The 21,896-nt window shown below is 34.5% G+C and overlaps 2 protein-coding genes and 1 long non-coding RNA gene across 3 annotated transcripts in view; 2 read left to right on the top strand and 1 right to left on the bottom strand.

Annotated features, from left to right (window-relative positions):
- Nucleotides 1–4,919, top strand: part of LOC121330066 (sprouty-related, EVH1 domain-containing protein 1-like) — a 45,648-nt gene extending 40,729 nt beyond the window's left edge. Inside the window, exons 5-6 of the mRNA XM_041276330.1 lie at nucleotides 1,963–2,127; nucleotides 2,472–4,919. Of these exons, the coding sequence (XP_041132264.1) occupies nucleotides 1,963–2,127; nucleotides 2,472–3,137 (831 nt within the window). The 3' untranslated portion in view covers nucleotides 3,138–4,919. The remainder of the gene's footprint in view (nucleotides 1–1,962; nucleotides 2,128–2,471) is intronic.
- A 5,084-nt stretch (nucleotides 4,920–10,003) lies between these two features.
- LOC121329769 lies at nucleotides 10,004–13,742 on the top strand. Its single transcript, XR_005951808.1, has 3 exons — nucleotides 10,004–10,407; nucleotides 10,612–10,784; nucleotides 12,531–13,742. It is a non-coding gene; the product is annotated as an uncharacterized LOC121329769 (long non-coding RNA).
- Nucleotides 13,743–14,239: 497 nt separating this feature from the next.
- Nucleotides 14,240–21,896, bottom strand: part of LOC121330319 (RAS guanyl-releasing protein 1-like) — a 30,007-nt gene continuing 22,350 nt past the window's right edge. The window contains exons 11-17 of the mRNA XM_041276758.1: nucleotides 20,703–20,807; nucleotides 20,086–20,195; nucleotides 19,040–19,184; nucleotides 18,496–18,532; nucleotides 17,858–18,007; nucleotides 16,620–16,933; nucleotides 14,240–15,454 (exon numbers count right to left, since the gene is read on the bottom strand). Of these exons, the coding sequence (XP_041132692.1) occupies nucleotides 15,320–15,454; nucleotides 16,620–16,933; nucleotides 17,858–18,007; nucleotides 18,496–18,532; nucleotides 19,040–19,184; nucleotides 20,086–20,195; nucleotides 20,703–20,807 (996 nt within the window). The 3' untranslated portion in view covers nucleotides 14,240–15,319. The remainder of the gene's footprint in view (nucleotides 15,455–16,619; nucleotides 16,934–17,857; nucleotides 18,008–18,495; nucleotides 18,533–19,039; nucleotides 19,185–20,085; nucleotides 20,196–20,702; nucleotides 20,808–21,896) is intronic.

Genomic DNA, 21,896 nt, shown 5'->3' with positions numbered 1-21,896 from the left:
TGCTTCCCTCATTTTTAGGACCCCCTAAAATAGGCTATCAGATCATGTAGTCAGCTTCCAGACTAAGAACTAGAAATACAGATTATGGAGGGAATTCTAAATTTGAAAGAGGGAATTGCTGATATGCACTGGAGCCTGCAGTTCTATAGTTAATTGCACTAGTGTTGGTGTGGAGAATCCCAAGCAGCAACTTAAGGTCTTGTGGGAATTAAAGTGCCATGAGGGAAAGCGCTTATGGGAAGTGTAGTCTTTTAAATCCATGCTTCTGTTTATGCAGCCATTTTAGCTGGAACTGAGCTGAAGAGGATCGTTTTTATACCTCACTAAATCCTGAGTTGGTGACAGGACTCGATGAGAAACTACTTACAAATATTTTGTTTTGTAGACTAACTTTAATCATCCATAAGATTCATGGAAACTTTATTATAATATGGAAAATAAACCTTTTTTGCATTTCGTACATGGAGGGGAAAACTCCCTAACAACTAGAAACAGATGAAGGTGAACTAGAATTATGTAATAGCAAAGCAACAGCTGCTTATACAATAAACAACTATGCTAAATGAGAAAGATTCTACCACTTAAATTACTGGATTCTGCGATAAAAGGGTGATTTTATGGGGGGGGGCGGCATACAAATCCTTCCCTGGGGCCCGTGATGGCTCTCAGTGGCTGTGTGTGTGTGTACTGTATATCTCCTGTGCTGAGAGAGGGAGATGGAGACTTTGAAGAAGAGGGAAGCTCGTCTGGATCCCATTTTCCCTGCAGCTGTCATCTGGCTTTAAGTTCTGCTGGATTTCTACAGCTGGAGTTGTTTTATTACTTTACCCATCATCCTGTATTGGCTGAGCATACAGAACTGTGTTAGTAGTCTTGAGAGAGACGCACAAAAATAAATAAATAAATAATAAGTCAAAGGAAGCATCTCTTAGCAACCATAAGACAGTAATTACTATACCAGCAGCTGGGAGCAAACCAGATTTCCGTTGTGCATTAAAAAGCTGGCGTGGGTTACTTTACAAACGACACAGACTAAACGGAGCCAGCACTGTACTTCACAGACTGGTTGGAGGAGATTGAACATAGGCGGTGTGTGTGTGTGTGTGTATGTGTGTGTGTTTGCTAGCATATGCATTTTAATATTCACACAGGATTTTGTACCAATGAGTAACTTTATTATTTCTACAATTTGGGTTAAGTCAATGGGCGGGTGCAAAAAAAAAATCATTGCACCTTATTTTTTTTATATGTTGACCTTTGCTGTGTTTATGGGGAAAAACTCTTACGAGTTGCTGGTGGAGTGAAGTGTTGATGCTTCTAAACTCCCATTCACAGTTTTGACAATTGAGCAGTTGTCCAAATTACATAGAAGCAAAATTCTGTAAACTTCCCAGTGGTTGATCATTTTTACCATGTACCAATAAAAGAATATTTTGTTGCTCTTTCCTTGAATTGACATTCATTTTCAGTTCCTTACGGTATCACTAACCACACTGCTACAGTGTATAACTGAAAGTGTGGAATGACCCGTTATACCAACAAAAGTGTTTCTTATCATTAAATTAAAATCTTATACACATACATTAGTCATTATCTAGAAGTCTTTTCTGAATGCTAGTGCGCATTTTGTTCTCAATCAATTTTGTAAAATTATACAATATAAGGCAACATCCAAATTGTTTATAAAATCTATATAATAAAGGAATACCTGAATATATGGCTTCCTTTACAGTAAAAAAAATAAATTTAATTGAATTCCCTTGGTAATACTGTATTGTACATTGTAAGAACATGACTCAGCCTTGTGTGGGTGTGCTTTTGATGATTGTTTAGAAATGCTGTGAAGGCTGTAGTGTACCCTCTGGTGGACAAAGTATGAATTAATCAGCATGTTCATTTTTGTTTCTTTGCACATAGAAATAACAAATATCTTTCTGATATTTTTATTTTATTTTTTTAAAGCCAAATCAAGAATATACTTCTAACAATACCCCAACAAAAGAGCCATTCTCTCGACACAACAGTGTAGTGACCAGTGAGCCCTGTAGAAGCTGCTATGTCAGAGCTCAGCCATTTGAGGAGTTTAATGCTTCCCGGAGACTTTATTTTCCTCCCCATAAAAACCAGGTAATTTAGTTTTATTGATGTATTTTAAATTTTGCTGTTATCTCCTTTTGTAATTATGTATGTGTTGCCACTGTATGTTTGTTAGTTTCTATATGGTAAAATAGTTTAATATGACCTTAATCTATTGCTTATGTAATCAATGAAGTTAAAGTACAAACAGTATCCATTAATAACTGTTTATTGCTAGCGAGTTTGTATACAATCTGAATTTTTTTAAAGTTTGTTTTAAGTGTGTCTAATTTTATAAAGGATGACTGACTGACATACATAAAAAAATAAATAAATAAAATATTAAATCTTTGCAGACCACCTCTGTTCATTCCTTTCATTTTGTACCCTTGCAGGTCTCATTCAAGTCGACGCGACACGTTAGCTTTCAAGATGAAGATGAAATAGTTCGAATAAACCCTAGAAAGGACGTTTTAATTCGAGGCTACGAGGATTATCGTCATCCTATTATGTGGAAAAATGACTTGGAAAGGGAGGACACAGATTCCAGTGTTCCGTTTTCCAAACCAGACTCCAAAAATTCTGAATACCTTTATCCCTGCAGTGATGGAACTGAATCCAACCCAGTCAAAGACTCCAAGAGTTCGGTGGTGTTTAAAACCCAACCTTCTCCGCTACTGAAACCGAAGAAGTCAAGACGGAGGAAGGAGGACGGGGAGCGCTCACGCTGTATATACTGCAGAGAAATGTTTAACCATGAGGATAACTGGAGAGGACAGTGCCAGGATGCCCCAGATCCCATAAAGAGATGCATTTATAAAGTGAGCTGCATGCTTTGTGCGGAGAGCATGCTCTACCACTGCATGTCAGATTCGGAGGGCGATTTCTCAGACCCTTGCTCTTGCGACACTAGTGACGACAAATTCTGCCTGCGATGGCTAGCTCTTCTAGCCTTGTCTTTTATTGCACCCTGTATGTGCTGCTACCTTCCCCTAAGGGTATGTCACCACTGCGGTGAGGCATGTAGGTGCTGTGGAGGGAAGCACAAAGCAGCTGGATGAAAGAAAAGCCTGCATAAAAGGAAGCAGAGCTTAGCATCTCTATCTCCAGGAAGCATCTCTCTTGGATCTTTTGGAGATTTGTTTTGGCCAGCAGAAACGGATTACCGTCTGCGCAAGGAGCCGTGTTATAAAGCTAGATCAGAGGAAGCAGTTGAGATTTCAGACGTGAAGATTACTAAACAAGGCAACCATGCCTAACTTCGTTCAAACACATAGTGTAACTTGTGAAGGAGGTTTTGGTTTTTTTTTTTTTGTGAAGAAAGCAATTTCTTGCTTTCTCAGCTACGTGCAGAGAGTATACAGTATGGTTTATGCTAAAAGGGATCGTTCTTGCATATTTTTTTTGTACATTTGCAATTGGGTAACAAGGGTCTTAATGTAATTATTAGACTAAAAATACATTTGATGGTCATGTAATTTTCAAGATCAATTAACAGTGGTGAGTGCAACTTAATCCCTTGCTTTGCAGTAAGATGTCCTATGGTGGACTTTTTTTTTTCTGTGTCAAAAGAACAATGCCATATAATTTAACAAAAATCAAAGATTGATTTTGATAGTGATATTGTTTTTCCATCTATCCCACATGTAGAATAAAACATTATGGTATGTGTTGCTTTCCATTTTTGGTGAAAATATACATACATGAAGTATTGTTATAGTTATATTCTAAAAAGGTGATGACCAATGTTTTCTTCACACACATGCAGACTAAATCATCTCCCTTTTTTCTGTTAAGAAAAACTGTATTAATATTTAAGATATTCATCAGTTTTGACAAACTGACGTTTTGCTCAACCAGCAAGTTTTTTTTGAAGTCCAACACAACACATGTACAACTGCTGAACACTTTAGATATAGATAGATGTATCCCTCTCAAGAGTCATGATTAGAATCCCTTATTTAAGTATTCAATGCCAAGCTTTGATTACATAATGGTGACCAAATGTAGGTACCATGAATATTCCTTATTTCAAAATTGGATGGTGTACAGTGTATCTGACAACCTCATTCATATATAAATTTTTAGTAGACAGACATTTTATTTTTTAATGATGGGGAAGTGTCCCAAGCATTTTTTTCTATTGCTTACTTTAATAGTAATTAATATTATCATTATTATAATTTATATACTGCGTAAGTAGAAATTAAATTAAGAAGACCAGGTGGTAAACCCTTTAAAACTACAGTAGTATTTCATTTTTTTTTAACCAGTATTCACAATTTTTTAATGTAATGCATACATTTTAAAGTTCGCACCAGGAAAAAAGAGCCAATTTTGTGACTATCTTGAAAATATACTTTTTTTTTTTTTTTGGTAAGATTCGTAAAACATAAATCATTAATGCTATAGAACTGGTGGCAAGTACCATTTTATGGTTAGTATGGATTAGGAATTCTACATGTTGGAATATAAATTAATAAATCTTGGTCAGGAAACCTGCACAGACTATTTATTTACTGTCATTGTGGTATGTGTTGGGAATTTCAGTGGGCCTACAGTGAGCTCTTGCTTTAGGGTTACATACATAACCTAGTAATTCATACATAAAAACACATGACCGCTAGCATCCAGGGGCTTTATGCTTCTAAACCTAATTCTACATAGGTGGTGACACTAAGCATTTCTTTCCCTTTTCTATGCAACTTTTAACTTGGGGAAATACTAAACTTCTATCTGTCTAATTTAATTAAAAGATTTGACACTTTTTAATATTTGTAGATGTTAACCCAGGTACAAAACGTTAAACAATTGTAAATAAATGTCACTATTTAAAGAAAAAAATAATTATTAGGGTCATAGTGGTTTAAAATATTATATATATAGTATATATATATATATATATATATATATATATATATATATATATATATATAGATATATATATATAATAGCTGTATGTGAGTGTCGCATATGTGAGTGTATAGCTTGAACTAACAGCATTATGTACATAAGTCATCTTTTGAGTATTATTTCACATTGAAAAGCAGAGGGGTTGAATAACAAAAATGACTACAGAGGTTTTAATGAAGAGTTTTGTTCTAGTTTTGTATTGAAGAAAAAATGCTTAAAGAAAAGTAGTGCGGTACAGTAATGACAGTCCACTTATTACTATATAGGTTTGATATCTAAGCTGCTAAAAACAATCACTAATTTCATTGTGTAAAATTTCAGCTTTTTGATTACAAAAGACTGTTAACACATATCTAATTCTCAGATGGTTTAAACCAAGGAATAGAGAGATGTATTATTATTATTATTATTATTATTATTATTATTATTATTATTATTTATTATTATAATATATTTCATTTCTATTTTTAGTGTCAGGAATTTAATTGCTTGGCATATTGTGAGCTAAACCAAGGTTTGAATAACCTAATAAAACTTGCTGGCTGTATAGCAAAATCTTTTACGATTTGTATATATTTTGGGGACAGATTCAGACTAACAAGGTACTCTCTGTAAGGCATTAACCAGCACAGTGCAACTCCTGGTTATGGACTGTATTTTATATGCAATGTGAGTATATATATATATATATATATATATATATATATATTTATATATATTATATATATATATATATATATTTATTTTTTTTTTTTTTTTTTTTTTTTTAAACCAGTCTAACTTCTGTATGTTTAATTTCAGATTGTAACCACTTTGCTGTTAGTATTTTCTTTTCATTACAAAAGCCAGTACACATTTTGGGGTATATAAAGGTATACAGTCTTGATATTGTCAAGGTTAAGAAAATGCCTGAGTTCTATTGTAATTTGATAGGTACTTTTATCCAGCAGCCAAGTGGTTATACAAATTCCCTTTATGCTTTGTTGCACTGATTTATATATGCAAGTTTTTTTTTTTTTTTTTTTTTTTTTTTTTTTTTTATTAAAGGCTTTTGATGATGTAACCTTTTCGTGATAAGTTTTGAGAGTGCTAAAGCATTAAATAGTGGGAAAACATTTGTGTTTGAAGCTGCAGTATAATTGGTACTCGGATTCATTTTTTCTCTTGTAAACACTGCTTTTTTTTTTTTTGCTTCGTGCCATTCTCGTCACACCCTGACAACCTCAAAAAAAGTGCCTCACGTATATATTATAGTTTCCATTAAAACCTTAACAGCTGCTGTTCTGGTTATTTGTTTTATATACGTTTTTAGGTATTTTTATTGTGTTTAAAAAATACCCAGTATATGATGTACAATTTTTAGTTGAATAACTCATGTCGTAGTTGTATTTTCTTTATACATATACAGATGTAGCTTGTTACTTTTCATAAGTATATAATGTAATATGCTATATATATATATATATATATATATATATATATATATATATATATATATATATATATAAGTTTGTAACTGTTTTTATGTTACATCATACACTTGTAATTTGACATATCAAATAACATTATCATAATAAAACAGTGAGTTAATCTCTTGTGTCTGTGTTGGGAGTGCTGGTTTGCAACAATTTTACAAAACGTGGAGACCATGAACTCAGCAACATGCCAATTTTGGAATTAAGTGTGTATCACGATTTAGTATTGTGGGGCCACCAGAGCACTGTTAAAAGGTGGGGTGGGGGGGGTACACTTTCCACTTATCTATTTTGAATTTCATCCTACTCATTGGAGGTCTTTTTTTTTTAAATGCATAAAAGCCAATAGACAGACGGGGATCCCACAAGCTGATTTTTGAAGCTGCTGTATCTCGGGTAATAAAGCTCAACAATTTATTTTAAGGCTAGTTTTGGATCAGAACAGACACATGCAACATACATTAACACCTTAAACTGTAGCCTGTATGTTAAGTTGTTGAACGGTAACACTTTCATGACTACTAACCAGCATTCACACACATCAAAAACGCAGTGTGCATATTTCAAATATTTATTCTCTTATGATTTTTTGTTTGGTCTTTTATTATTCAAATAACGTGACACAATCACTTGATTTTTTAGATAATAAAAGTAAATAAATCAAGTAATAAAGAAAATGTGTACATGATTCATAGTCATGACAACTTTCACCAAAGTGAAGATAAAATCTTGGAAATCTACAGTAAAAATAAGGGACTTGCTGAAAGGTGGTGCTTTTTTTTTTTTTTTCTAAACCCTTGTTTAATACTACTTTCACATCTAATATAAAATAAACTGTTTGATCTTTGTAAAGTAATGCATTAAAAACTACCCAAGAACTTGTCCTGATGGATTTCTGTTCTGTTCTCCTGTACTGCATTTGTTTGCTTTTGTTCCATTTCAATAAGATTTTTTTGTACTGCCCATTATTCTCGGACTCCATTGAAATGGTTTGGGGTATTTTTCTCTGAGTGTTTTCTAGTAGGGTAACCTTATGGGTCCCAAACCCCAAAATGGTCAGTGTAGGAGAAAAGAAAATCACTATGGGAGTGTCCTCGTTAAAAAAAACTTCAATCTTCAGCATTGAGATGTGATGAATTAATAAGATTATTGTTTAAAGGTTTGTTACCTTTGTCCTTTCACATACAGCCACGCATTTGATCCAAAACTACCCATGTGCATGACTGCTGTATAGTTCTGCTTTAAGAAGCAGCTTGATGTCATAGAAATATTCAGACTTAATTTTCATCTTTATTTCTTGGGGGGGGCATACAATTGAATTGGTGGTTTCAGCTCTATTCCTGGTGGCAGTATTGCTGCCTTCATGCAAAACTACATAGGTTGTAAACTTTGGTAATACAGGTAGGTCCTGAATTTCATGACACTTGAATTTCCTTATTTTAAGTGATAGAGAAACATAGTTTTTTGTATTGAAGTAACATGTAAAGTACATTTTGGGATTCATTTTAAACAGCAACATGATCTAAATGCAATGTTTTAAGAAAACCCCAGAAACTCATCCTAACTCTGGCATACAAACAGTCATTTTTTGATTATTTAAACAACTGTGGGGTAGGTCATAGCTCTACTGCTGTTTGTATGAGTTAACTAAACTTTGTTGTCTTCTGCCGTGCAATATTGTGTACACAAGACTATCTAAAACCCACAAAGCCAGCTACAACAACAAAATGTTCTTGGCGATAAAAGCTGAACTTTTAGGTTATGGTGATTATGGGTGTGGGTTGTTTTTGAGTACTGTAAGGGCTGTATTATAGTACATATTTACAGTGTTATCTGAACTTTTTGTGTTCTGCTGTCCTTAATAAATACCATTGCTCTGGAGGGAACAATCCTAATGGCATAAAGGCACAGTTCAATGGCCATAGTCATCCAAAGGTTCCCATGCATTGCAAATACAGTAGTATGGTGTTTTTGAATGATGTGTATACCAGGGATGCCTAGCTTATCTGAAGAGCATAATGATAAAGTGAGACCCATTCAGTGTGCTATTAAGTATACGATGTCTTAGCAGCACATTTCACCTGTATACAAGATGATTTATGATTTCACCTCTGATTCCTCTTAAATCTAAAGAAAACGTTGAATATGCAAACTGTATACGTTAGCTTTAACAGTGATGTTCATTTTACACTATAATATAATACTGGTGTCTGTTCACAACATTTTTCCATAGTTAAGCTTTTGACCAGCAGTGCGTTTTAGAAATCAGACCTAATTTGTACAGTGCTTAATTTTAGCCCTAGGGGTTTGATGCAGCGTGTGGGCCATATAGTAAAATTAATTCTGCTTAACATTTTTAAAAATGCATGTACTGCCTTGTACATAATACACCACCAAATACTTGAGATTCAGGTTTCCTGCTTCTTTACTGTCGACAGTCAGTCAGTGGAACTGATGCATCACTTCTCAAGAGAACCTTCTTTGTTTCGGAACTGCTCTTCCTGTGCGTAAAAATGTCATTCCGAGTCATTTCTGTTGTAACACCATGGCGTTTTACCGCACGCTGTTACTTTAAATTAAAAAGTGTATACATGCATATGGAGATGTCAACTTGAAAACAAAAGGTTAATTTGCACGAGAAAAAAAAAAAAAAAACAGCAAATAACAATGGAATACGATATTCTGGATGCTTATGCTATAAGACCTATGTGTAAGTCCTGTTAGAACCCATTCATACATTAACAGCTTTTTTTGGAAAACACTACATTAAAACCTTACAACGTAACATAAGAGATTAGTAAGAAATATACAACATGCAGTAATCATATACATTAATCCGTACAGTTCTGTTCGTATAGTTTAAAGTGAGTTACCTTGACAATACTATTATATTAACTTTATATATCTATATATATATATATAATTTATATATATATATATATATATATATATATATATATATATATATATATATATATATATATATATATATATATATAAATTCTGATAAAGTCATTGAAATTGTTCAGAAAGTGTGAGTTTTTCATACCATGGCATTAGATGTAATTTGCTATGTTATATCGTAAGCGTAATAACCACCCCCGCACTCCTCTCAAGAATAATGTTTCGCTCTGCAGTGTATTTACATGTACACAGGACCTCTGCTGACAGAAGATGCAATTGCAAAAGCTGCAGAACATGGTTTGTTTTCTCGCGAGTACATGACTGTGGTTAACGTCACAGCTGAAACACGTGACTGTTGGAAGAGAGCGTCAGTGCCTCTTCAGACTTGTCTTCAGTGTCTTGGCGAAAGAAATTAGTTATGTTTTATGTTTGTTTGTTTTTGTAACAGGTTTGCTTTTTACTTTTTATATTGTATTTTTAGTGGCTTATGATTTTGTTTCTTTGCACACACACACACACACACACACATTATATATATATATATATATAGTATAGATATATATAAAATATATATTACTATATATATTATATAGATATAATATCTAATGTCAGTAGATTACAGTGGATGAGTTGACTATTCCTTTTATTTGTTACTTCAGGCTGTTATTCCAGACTTGGGGGGCTATTCAAGTTTATGTATAAGCACCACAGCTATTTTAATCATTGTGTTATTGGACCATCCCTCACATTTCACACAGACCAAAAAAAACACTTGAGGTATAATAAAAATCAAACCCATTGATCTAGCCAACCAGAACTGCACTGAAGAAAGTATAATTTGAAGTTACTCACTCTCTTTAAATGTGCTGTTTGTCTGTCTCTGATATGCCATGCCTGTGTTAATGCATAGATGATCCAGAGAGCTTCCAGCTGGAGGTCAGTGGCCTCCTCAAAGAGGTGGCCTGTCCATATCCAACACTAATCTCTGGAGATATAAAGGACAGACTGAAGAAAAAAGAAGACTGTCTGAAACCGAGTTGTAAGTTTGACTTTTGTAAAAATGAGCTAAATGAAGTAAATATCAGTGATTTACTTCTAATGTAAACTATTGTGTATATTCATATTGTTGTTATTTTGGCAGTATATTTAAGGTCAGATTATTACATGTTGTTTTCTAATTGCTTTATGCATAGGCTGCTGCTTGGTTTTAGCTATGTATAAACCAGGTTGTTTTTGTTAACAGTACAGGCACAGACCGACAACACGGCGAAAGCATATCAGCCCAATAGACATGCACTGTCAATCCAGTCCCTCATCAGTGTTGCACATCTGCTGGCTGCACAAGAAGACTTTTCCAATATCATAAAGACAAGTAGTGGATCTACTCGAGAAAGGACAGCATGTCCTATTAGCAAGGTATCCTCTTTTAGCACTTTAATGCTTTCACGGTTCCGATACACACTTTATGAGATAGTAATGAAACCGAGGAAGAGGGAAATACACTTCCTGGCCACTTTATTAAGACCTGTACCTAATATCATGTTTGGCCAAAGTTTGCCTGATCACAGCCTTTATGTGACATGGCATAGAGACACAAGGTGCTTGAAGGTATTTTGAGGGGGAGGTGGAAGGGGGACATGAAAATTGCTTGAAGTCTTGCTATTAACAATTCGCACATTACTAGTCTAGTGGATGGTGAATTATCATCTTGAAAGTAGCCATTAATTTCATCAAGTACAGTATTGTTGGGTGGACTTGATCAGCAGCAATGCCTAAGTTAACTACAGCTGCATTATATTCCTGCAGGGGATCACATGTCTCATCACATGATAAACATATAATTGAGGGTGTTGCCAAATACGATTGGGTAGACCGTGTATGTTACAGTCTGGATTTAAGCATCCCAAGGATTGAATAGGCATTTCTGTGTCTTCATTATAGGATAGTATAACATATGTTCATACGATGGCTGTGAGATCATCTGAGAAGTCATTCTTGTGTTTGGTGTTCTGTTTCACCTTTTAAGGCTTAATTGTTTACTGTTGATTGTAATATATTTTTATGCAGTAGGGAATATAAACAAATGCAAGTTCCTGTTTTTTCTTCTGCTGATTCTTATGGACAAAGTCCCTGATCGAGGAGGGCAACCATCTGAGATTGATGTCCCTCCTCCAGAAATGGCCCCATGGCAGAAGAGGCAAGATGGGGGAGGCAGAGGGAGAGGGGGGCCAAGGGTGGGGTGGAGAACGAGTTGGAGGATTTAGAGGGAGAGGGGGCCAAGGTGAGGGTTATAGAGGAAGAAGGCAAGGGTATAGTCGTCACTGGGTACATACATGCTACATAAGGTGAAATGATACTGTAAATGGTACAAAACAAGCAAAAAACAACTTTGATTATTTATACCTTTGATTTATTACCATATATATATAGATATATATATATATATATATATATATATATATATATATATATTCGATATTGGATATATATTATAATGGTATATATATATATATATATATATATATATATATATTTATATAATTATATATATATATATTATATATATATATATATTACCAAAACATGATGCAGCTTCGACATGTAAAGCGAGCTTACATTTTGGTGTAAAGACTGTGGTCGTTTAACTGTGAAGTCTCCAATCTATATTAAATAGCTGATGCAAGTAAGGCATTTTGTAACACTGGTGTAACTTCCATTTAATCCAAACTGATTTAAATTATATATTTGAATATCTAATTCTCGTCTGTGACCAGCAGGGGGCATGCAATATAGTTTTTTTTTTTTTTATGTAATTGTATGAAAACCTTCATCCATGCCTGTTTAATAGCTAGACAATGTTCTGTTCAGTCACTCTCTTGTTATACTTTTCAGTCCCAAGTAATTTCCTAACCTAGGGGCATTCACATGAGAGACTAGCATACAGATCTCCCGTATATATATATAAAAAAAAAAAGTATTTTTGCCTAAAACGATGTCTTTGTTCTGCTAATGTATTGTAAAAGCCTGTGGCTTTGTTTGGGCCACTTGGACAGAGAAACTAGTTCCGATTATTTTTTTCGTTGCCTACGTGCCAAACCTCAATGCAGTTTTATTGTTTGAAACAATCTGGTATGCCCTGTTTTCTCCTCATTTAATATACAGGCTATTTAAGCATGGTATGACATGCAAGATGTACCCAAGCTACAGTGCAGGGCACCAGCTGGAAAACCAGAAATACCACATGGAATTGTGTTATCTGTTAGTGTCAAGTGAACGGTGAGTATGACGTTTTGAGATAGGCATCGTATTAACTTGTATCATGTAATATGTACAATATTCTGTATACATGCATACATTAAAATATGGTAACTTTACTAGAAACCAAAAAAGTACAAATCTGAACACTATTGTTTACTGTGACAAGTTGCCTCATGCAAAGAGCAGTGTTCTGTAATAACAGTAGTAATCACTGTATCAATCTGTTCAAGGTAAGCATGGATGTGCCTTTCTTGATGTGGACAGTGTTGCCATCAACCAAAATTAAGTTGGAGCCGACTGCACTAATATAAGCTCTCACAATTGTATGCAGGATCTCATCTGCATGCCTAACAACAGTGAGGGGACATTCTGGGAGACCTGCAGGTCTGTGCTTCCCTCTATGTTGATTCCAGTTCTAACTTGTGGTCATTTGTCAATTGGGTAGCGTTTGTGAAAGGTCACCATGTGACTCTTTTTAGGACTTCTTCCCGTGGGATTGTGCTTCTTGTGCATTCCCCACCATGCCTGATAAAACAATGTTTGGTGGGTGTGGCACTTTCTCTTGTTATCAGGGTCTAATAAATGACTTCATGAACCACCTGCTGTTATTCCTCATTTTCCACCTGTAAATGGTATCAAATCAGCCAGTAAATAAATTAATAGCACAGTATGGAACTCCTCTGTTGAAAATCCTAAGCAAACCTTTAGTATATGTATTTTTTATGACAAAATATCTCATAATATTTATCAGCTAACCTTGTATCAAATAATGTTATGCTCTTTACAATTTGCAAAGATAAAGTTGGTTGTGCTTTTTGTTATTTGTGTTCATTTGAAGTGTATTGCAACTTGCATTTTAATTTAGGGTTAACCTGAACTGCACAGCTTGAATCACTTTTGATCGAAAACCTATTGCAAAACAAATGAGTAGAAAATGATAAATGAATGCTGTTTCCTCATAGTTTTTCTTTATGGAATGATGTCCTTTTTGAAAAATACAGACATATGTGTATTGTTAAGCTTATATCTCCTGATTTGTCTTTTTTTTTCTCTAAATACTACTGTGAAATATTCTTTGCATCTATTTTGTTTTCATTTTCAATAAATATAGGCGATCAAAACCTCAGCTGAGTTTCCTGTTTATGGTTATTTCCAGCACACATAGTACTGGCAGGAAATCAAGAATAAATCACAAAGCACCTACACGATAGGCTGTGAAGAAATTGTCCAGCAGATGACTAGCTGTTTTGCACCTTTTGCTATTGCAGTACTTTGCTGTTCTGTAATAATACACAGCAGGTATAGACAATGGACACTTTTACATTGGCAACGATTGTCAGATTAAAACTTCGTAAATAGAAAGTGTGTTTTAAAAACATAGCCTCACCTTAGTTTAATGCAATGGAAGACAGTTCTTTCTTTGCTTTACTGTAGACAGCAAACTGAGGATGCAGCTAAACCAGTAGACAACAGTTGACCTAATCAGGGATTCTGCAATACTGATGTAATAGGAGAAATTTTACATTACAATCTGTAACTCTGTTGGCAATCTCTGTTTTTGTGCCATTTGTTAAATACACCCCTGAACCTATTGGCCAAAAAAATTAGGATCACTAAGCTATACCAACAGGTGTTTTTAAATAGTTTAATTGTTGAATATTTAGCACAGTAAAAACACTGTATTCTACAACGTTACAGACAGGCAGTATATAAACCGAGGTCAGTAATACAATACATTAAAACAAATGTACAATATATTTATATATTTACATATTTACATATTTTTCTAAATCCACAACAAATACTGGTAATAAAAGTCAGACTTTGTTCCATTTAAATTAATAGGATCCTGGAGGATCCAGGTAAAAATGTTACATTAACTTCACTTTTTACAAATACACATCTATGGGAGTACAGTGTCCTTGGTAGGATTATTTAGAATATTTTACATTTTATACAGATATTAATACATGATTAAAATGGTCTGATATGTTTGAAGTTTTCACAAGACTACAAAATTGAGGCATGTAAGGATTTAATTAGATTTTAAACTGTTATTCATCAAAATACTGAAACTTAAAGTCAAACTGCTATTAGTCAAGTTTACCCTGAAATTTGACTTGCTACAAATATTTAATTCTGTGAAAGGTACTTAGTAATTTGTGCTACAGTTGTAAGTACAAAGCCTGTTGTACTCTGTATTTGGTATCAAATAACTGCAATGTCTGTGTTCTTGTAGAGATATGTTTAATAGAACTATAGCTCTAATACAATGGTATTTTCACGATATCCAGGACAAGAAATGCATATTAATAAAAACATTCTTCACCTGAATTATTATACTTCTGATACCAATAATAGTAATTTCAGTTACTGACCATGAAAAAGCATAAGTAAATTGCAGATAATTAATAATTTACCTGATACCAAACGTGACATTATTAATATATAAAAAAAAAAAAAAAAAACACAGCTTATTGTATCTGTGATGGTTGTGACATTTGTAAATATACAGAAGCCAAGTAAACAACACCATTGGCTTGTTACAAAAGCAGCGAGTCCTACAAACAGCATTTTGAATGTCCATTTAGTTGGTTGACTTTTGAAAAGGTTTTGTCTGTGCCTGAGCAAGCTCACTAGCGTCACTGTGAGACGGCAGCAGCTTGTCAGGATCTTGCTGAAACTTCTCTGCATCACGAGGAATCTTCTGGGTCCAGGGGGTGGAGGGTGTGTCTTTTGAGAAGGGTTTGCAGCACCTCAACATCTCGTTCTAATGCCTTTAACTTCCGCCACAGGGTCTCGTTGGACTTCTGAAGAGTCTGTTTTTCCTAAGCAATTGTTAACAAGATACACATTAGTGTGTTTATTTTTCACTTCCTTCAGCTCACCATGTAGCAAGGCTTTAGAGACGGAGGAAGACGTAGTTACGTTTTTCGAGATTTACGATTATACTGTATTTACAGTACAATCGTAAGTCTCAAAAAACTACTCACTTCTAAATCTTTTGTAGTCATTTTTGTATTACTTTAGTATAAATACATGTTAATTTGGATTCATATGTTGTTTTTTTCTGACTTTATGTGAATAAAAAGACACACATTTGCCCGTTTTCCCATTGGAAATAGTGATATTTTGAAATATCACTGTCCTGGTCACAAAAGCAAAGTTTGTGGGGAATAATAGCCATTTTCTATACTTTTGAGGCATAAGCAATTAGGAAATAACACTTACTACCCAGGAACAAAAATTGTGTTACATAGTGTTATTTTATCTGTATGCAGTAAAAGAAGTGACCACAGTTTTTCTAGATGTACTTTAGACCGGGCTGTCTGACAGGTGGCTCTGAGATTCACAATATGGCTCTTTTCAAGTATCCCATTTAGTAGTTTTAATTGGTCGTCTTTGGTAGAAGCAAATACAGTGAAATCGTATAATGAGAGAGAAAGTGCTGAAGCTGTGTCTTAGAGCAGTTGCTACAACCTACAGCTGTGGCCAAAAGTTTTGTATCACCCTACAGAATAACTAATTTTTGCTACATAAAGTCGAATGAATCCTGAATAATGTTACGTTAACATATTGAATTACTATGGCATTGTAGTTTTCCCTATACTTCACGAAAAACTGACAATTTGAAAAATTTGACATTTCGATATATCTAACATGAAAAGTACTGTACTACTATTATGGCTTTTGCAATATCATATTGTAGATTCTTTGACTAAATTATGTTAAATAAAATATTTAAATTATGTTCATATATATTTAATTGTCTCAATCCTAAAACTATAGGTGGTGCTGAACTTTTGGCCATAGTTGTAGACAGATTGTTAGTGGTAATAATTATGGTCTAACAAAATCAACAATAGAGAATGATAAAGAACACAGTAGTAGTGTATGAAACACGTAAGAAATGAAATCTTGTTAACGCTGTAACATACATGATGCAAAGGGTCTGTTTAAGATTGCATTTACATTAAAAGAGAACAAAATTACCATTTGCAGCTGCTCATAGGTTGGCTTCACAGTCGAGGCTCTGTTCTCCCACTTTGCGTAGGCTCTTTTGCGGACTGGCACAGGGCTTGGGCAGGGAGTAAGAGATGATGGGCAGAGTGGAGCAGGCAGTAAAAACACAGATTCTGGGGACTGGGGCCATTCAGTCTGGGTGCTTTTGTTCACTGCCCATGCTTTCAGTTCTCCTGAGTGTGACTGTTCTGATATGCTTGCAAGAGTTGGCTCCCATTCCTTGCTTTTGTCTGAATGCTCGGCTCCTTCACCGTTAGGGTATGTGAACTGGCCATCCTCAGAACCTGCAAGCAATAATAGAACCATTGAGGTTACACAGCTTTTACCAATTGTATTTTAAGGCAAACCAAAGCATGTATATACCACGATTCCCATGAAATTCAGAAGAAAACACCACTGCTGTCTATGACATAGATTATTTTATTACAGGGTTTAAGTCTATTTTTCTTGTTTTTGGTGAAAGGTGGAAAAGTGAAAAGGTAAGATTGTGTTGCTCATCAGTACCTTTCTAGTTAATAAATGTCACACAATACACTGTATGTGTAGAGTCTCTTATAATTAGTCAGCTCATACAGTTTCAGGGAGAGGACTGGAAGAGACACCCTAGACACCACAAATTAATACACACACACACACACACACACTTTAGAATGGTCAGCTGTTCTATGCATGGGTATCTCTAAACCTGAGAAGATATACTGGAAGTGACTGGTTCAGCTCCTCATATGTGATTTATAACCAAGCATACACTGTATATGGTAATGTAGTCTGTAATAGAATGTGCATTTTTCAGTGACTGAAATAGTTTGCTAGTTCCAGTGAAGATCTAGTAAAATATTTATCTGGGCTTTTAACATCAGTGATTTTTGTGACCTTTACTGCACTCCTACACTGGGAAATAACCAAGTGAGCCTTTCAATTATGAATGATCAGTTACAGTAACTTTGAGGCAAAGTTAGTTTTTTTTCTGGTAGGTGTTTACAACTGAATTATATATATATATAATTTGTAGCAGTCTTCACCCAGTACGTAAGCCAAATCATATCTTGAATTTGCTTCTTTGAACTGTCCAACATATTTTCTTTGTCAAATTTTGTATCTGAAATCCTAGCATTGGCCACCTGTTTTAAACTAAACAAAGTTTACTTTGTGCATGTTACTTGGTAAGAGAGGGGAATATCTTTGTTCACCTGTAAAGTTACACATACCATGCCCGTAACCTCTGACCCCTAGAGTACAGAGTGCCATTGGAGTGGAGCTTGACGTGGGACTGTTGTCTGCTGCTGTGCTCTTTGCATTCTTTTTGCATTCAAACGCCACCAGGTCTTTGCATTGCTTGTGGCAGTTCATTCCACAGTCTGTAAACAGGTTATCAAAAGAAGATAAGGACGCATCACTGTGGTTTCATCGTGCTGTCTGAAACGCAAGCTCTCAAAATGATTTGCACTTTGAAAACCTCTTTCATGCGCGTTGCAGAGCTCAGCTTGCAGTCTACTACAAAAACCACAGGCTGTGAATCTTTCACTGTGCTTACCTTTGTAACATTAAGTATAAAGGTACACAACAGATAGGTTTATAAGTCATTTCAGAATTTTGCAAGGTAAAATTAATCTTGGAATCACATTAATTGTTTATTTGTATTTTATTTATTTTTCAATAAGCAGGGCATTACTGAGAAAGTTAAGACAGACACATGCACAAATCTAATGCACTTCAGACAACAGGACCTAGCTAATTTTCAGCCAGGTTATGAAAAGGATCCACATGTAAAACAATGAAAGTTGAGTGTTATTTTCATTTCTGCATTTATTTAATCCATATCAAGTAACAAATACATAAAAGTTACCTCTGCATCTGTATCCTTGCTTGATAAGACCCCAGAGCTAGATGAGAAGAGAGACCGGAAGCTAATTAGAACAAAATACACTTTTTTTGTTTGTTTTAAACAAAAAGTTTGATAAACCTGTAAAATATTTTAAGGTTCATTTTTGCCACAAACTTTATATGTTTAACTGTTTTTAGAAGATTGGATCACATGGCATATCCAGGTAATGGATATTAAATCACACATGTTTTATGTTTAGGTCATGCGGTTAAGTAAGGACATTGGTGCTTTCAGTTAGCCTTTAAGTTCATTCCAAAACAGCACGCTCTGCAACTAAAGCTACAAACCAGCAGAGTGAGTTCAGCTCTGTATATATACTCATGCATTTTTGCTAGTTGTAACTACATTTAAAAAATATTTTTAAGTACAGTATGTTAATGAAAACAAGCAAGGGAAGGTTTTAAGCACAGATTTAGAGATGCACATGGTCATTGGTGGCAGATAAGTAACACAAGCGTTTACTGAAGCAATCGAAGAATGTCTATCCGAGGGATTGTGCACTTACAAATCCAGCACAGTTGTCACAGAACGTGGGTTTCATGTAGGTGGTCTCCTGGAAGTTGTGGATAAACCCCAAGCCCAGTTTGGAACAGATCACACTGGCCCTCATGAAGTAGGCAGTGATTTCTTCCCTACTGATCAGTCCTTCCCTTCACAACAGGAGAACGTGGTGAGAAATACTTAAGATGACAAGATGCTTTGACAAGCTGTATGTGCAGGTGTGTCAGAACACAAATTACAAACAAGTATGCATCAAAAAGACTTTATTCTGTATTTAATGGTCCTGTCTTAGGCAAATGGCTGTTCACAGAGTGTCGATCGATGGCTTCAGAATGTGGTAAGACGTTAGGTGGCTGAAGGTACAGTTCAGATACCAAAAACATTTTGACTTTCATGGACCGGACTACGAACTAGCTTTAACTTAACTAGCCTGTTTGTAATTAAACTTGTCCTGACAACAATTATGATTATAAGAAATGGGATCCATGTGAAATATTTCAGACTAGTACGTAACCAACAAATAATTATTCAATTTTTTATTTTACCTATCCAATCAGTAACGTGTATGCTGTCCTGTAAAAAAGTCTATGGGAACTGAAGCTGATATTTAGCTTCACATTTGTGACTGCATCTACATTTTAAAGCAGGCTTAGATACATAAAACATGGAACAAAATAACCGCTGATTTTAAGCTATAAAAAAAAAAAATGTATGCAAAATATATATATATATATATATATATATATATATATATATATATATATATATATATATATATATATATATATATATGGGATTCTAAATTAACAAAAAAAACTCAATGAAACTTTCTTTATGGAAATTGCTATGAAGAGAACAAGAAAGAAATTTATTTGGTTTCACCTTGCAGAGGTGAAACGGGCAAAATGCATTTGAAAATTCCACTTCCTCTGAATTTTTTTTTTATTTTTTTATTCACTGATCGTTAACAAATTGCATAGATTTTGGTTCAATGTGCTCGGCAGTGTTATGGAAATAAATATTGCACAAAAAGTTTTTGGTATTCCTTACTTTTCTTTGTCCATTACACAGAAGGAAAATGGAAAGCTAGCAGCAATCTTCTCAAAGTCCTCTTGAGAAATGTAGCCATTCTGGTCGTGGTCATAATTTTTAAACACTGACTGCAAAATAATAAAGAATAGAGAGCTATAAAAAGTTCCAATTCCCTCATAAGGAAGCCCTTTATACTGCTGAACCAGTTCTACAGTAGTACGGTCAGAGCTCCTGTTTGCCCCATTATGGATTTCAACTAGCATCTTGCATTCAAAATATTGCATGGCTTCAAAATAGGTTTCTTTTCCTAATTTTTTTAAGTATAACTATGGCTCCCAACCACAGCGTTATAAGAGGGAGCACTGTATATTTTATTTACATGTCTGTAGCGTTAATATAAGGTGGTTCTGAAGAACAGTAATACATTTCATATTAAGGTGTACAGTATTGGAAAAAACCTGAAACTGTATATTACCTTGATAAATTATGTAATTTCCTAGATGTTAAATTTTTTTTTTTTTTTTTTTTTTTAATCATTTTGTTTTTTGAAAATGGATGCACAACAGAAAGCAGGTGCTATTTAATGGAAACACAGTATAATGTAATGTATAAAGTAAAGAAAGTGAAAAACATACATCCACCATCCTCTGGACATGTTTACTGATGGTCTTTGGATCCGGTTTGGGTGTCACCCCAGGGGCCCAGTCTGACACTACTGGGGGCCTGGCTGGAGTCCCTGGCTGTAGAAAACATTTACAAAATGTATTTTGCTCAGTAAGTCTGGAAAAGGGGCTTGTTTAGGCCCTAACACCAGATGGCCTTTTAAGAGAGTAAGACTTAAATGCAAACAATAAACTGCTTGTCATGGTTTTAACATAGTAAGGATGTTTTTATTATTATTCTGGATTAGCAGAGCAATAACAAAATAAAATAAAATAAATAACAATAATTAAACACATCCAGCTCAGTTGTTTTCAATGGGAAGTACATTAGTAAGACAACACGCTGATAAAAGCTATAAAATTACACGCACCTTATTCTTTTTGGATTATATCTATATATTGGTGTACACAGTTTTAGGAATGCAGAAATCACACAGTCTTTACGCTGTTGTTTCTCTACACCAGAAATTGATTACTTGGGAGAATTACTTAGAATGGATTAACAAGCAGTAAATGGCTTGAATATTCATGTTTGATATTTAAACAGCTCAATGCCTGTCTTGGTGGATTAGATGTACTACATATGCTTGAAGATCTTGAAAAGAAAATTTGTGCTTAAATTATCCTCTTTAACAGAATAATTCAAATAATTTGCTAAAACCAACAGTCGTACAGTATTCAAGTACGTCCTAAAAGATGCATTCTGAATTTTAAACACTTAAGATAAATTTGTTAAAAAGTGTGTGTATTTGTATGTACTGTTTGTTAGGTTTATTTTTAGACATGCTTTTCGCTGCTAACGTGCAAGTCATTTAAAGTGTTACTCATTCTAAGATTACTCACGCAGACTGCTTTAAATTGGTCCGAAACCACTTTTTCCTAGCAATTCAATAATCAACAGCGGTTATGTACAGTGTTAACTGGTTTGCTTTGTCGTTTATTATTTAGCTAAGCAAAAGCACGTTCTCGTCTTTTAAATATCCATTAAAGCACATTGAGTACCATGTCTGTTACTTGTAAACCGTTTTACTAGAACATTAAAAAACAGATTAGCTAGATAATTCGCTAAAGTGAATGCTTAAAACACTTGCATGTATCCTGTGGAGGACTGATGAAAACTTATACCTTAAAGTTCCCCACCTCAGTACCCTCGAGCTAAAATTCAAG

This window comes from Polyodon spathula, chromosome 17 (genome assembly GCF_017654505.1).
Source record: "Polyodon spathula isolate WHYD16114869_AA chromosome 17, ASM1765450v1, whole genome shotgun sequence".
Classification (NCBI taxonomy): Eukaryota; Metazoa; Chordata; class Actinopteri; order Acipenseriformes; family Polyodontidae; genus Polyodon; species Polyodon spathula.
This window is presented reverse-complemented; position numbering and strand designations above follow the sequence as displayed.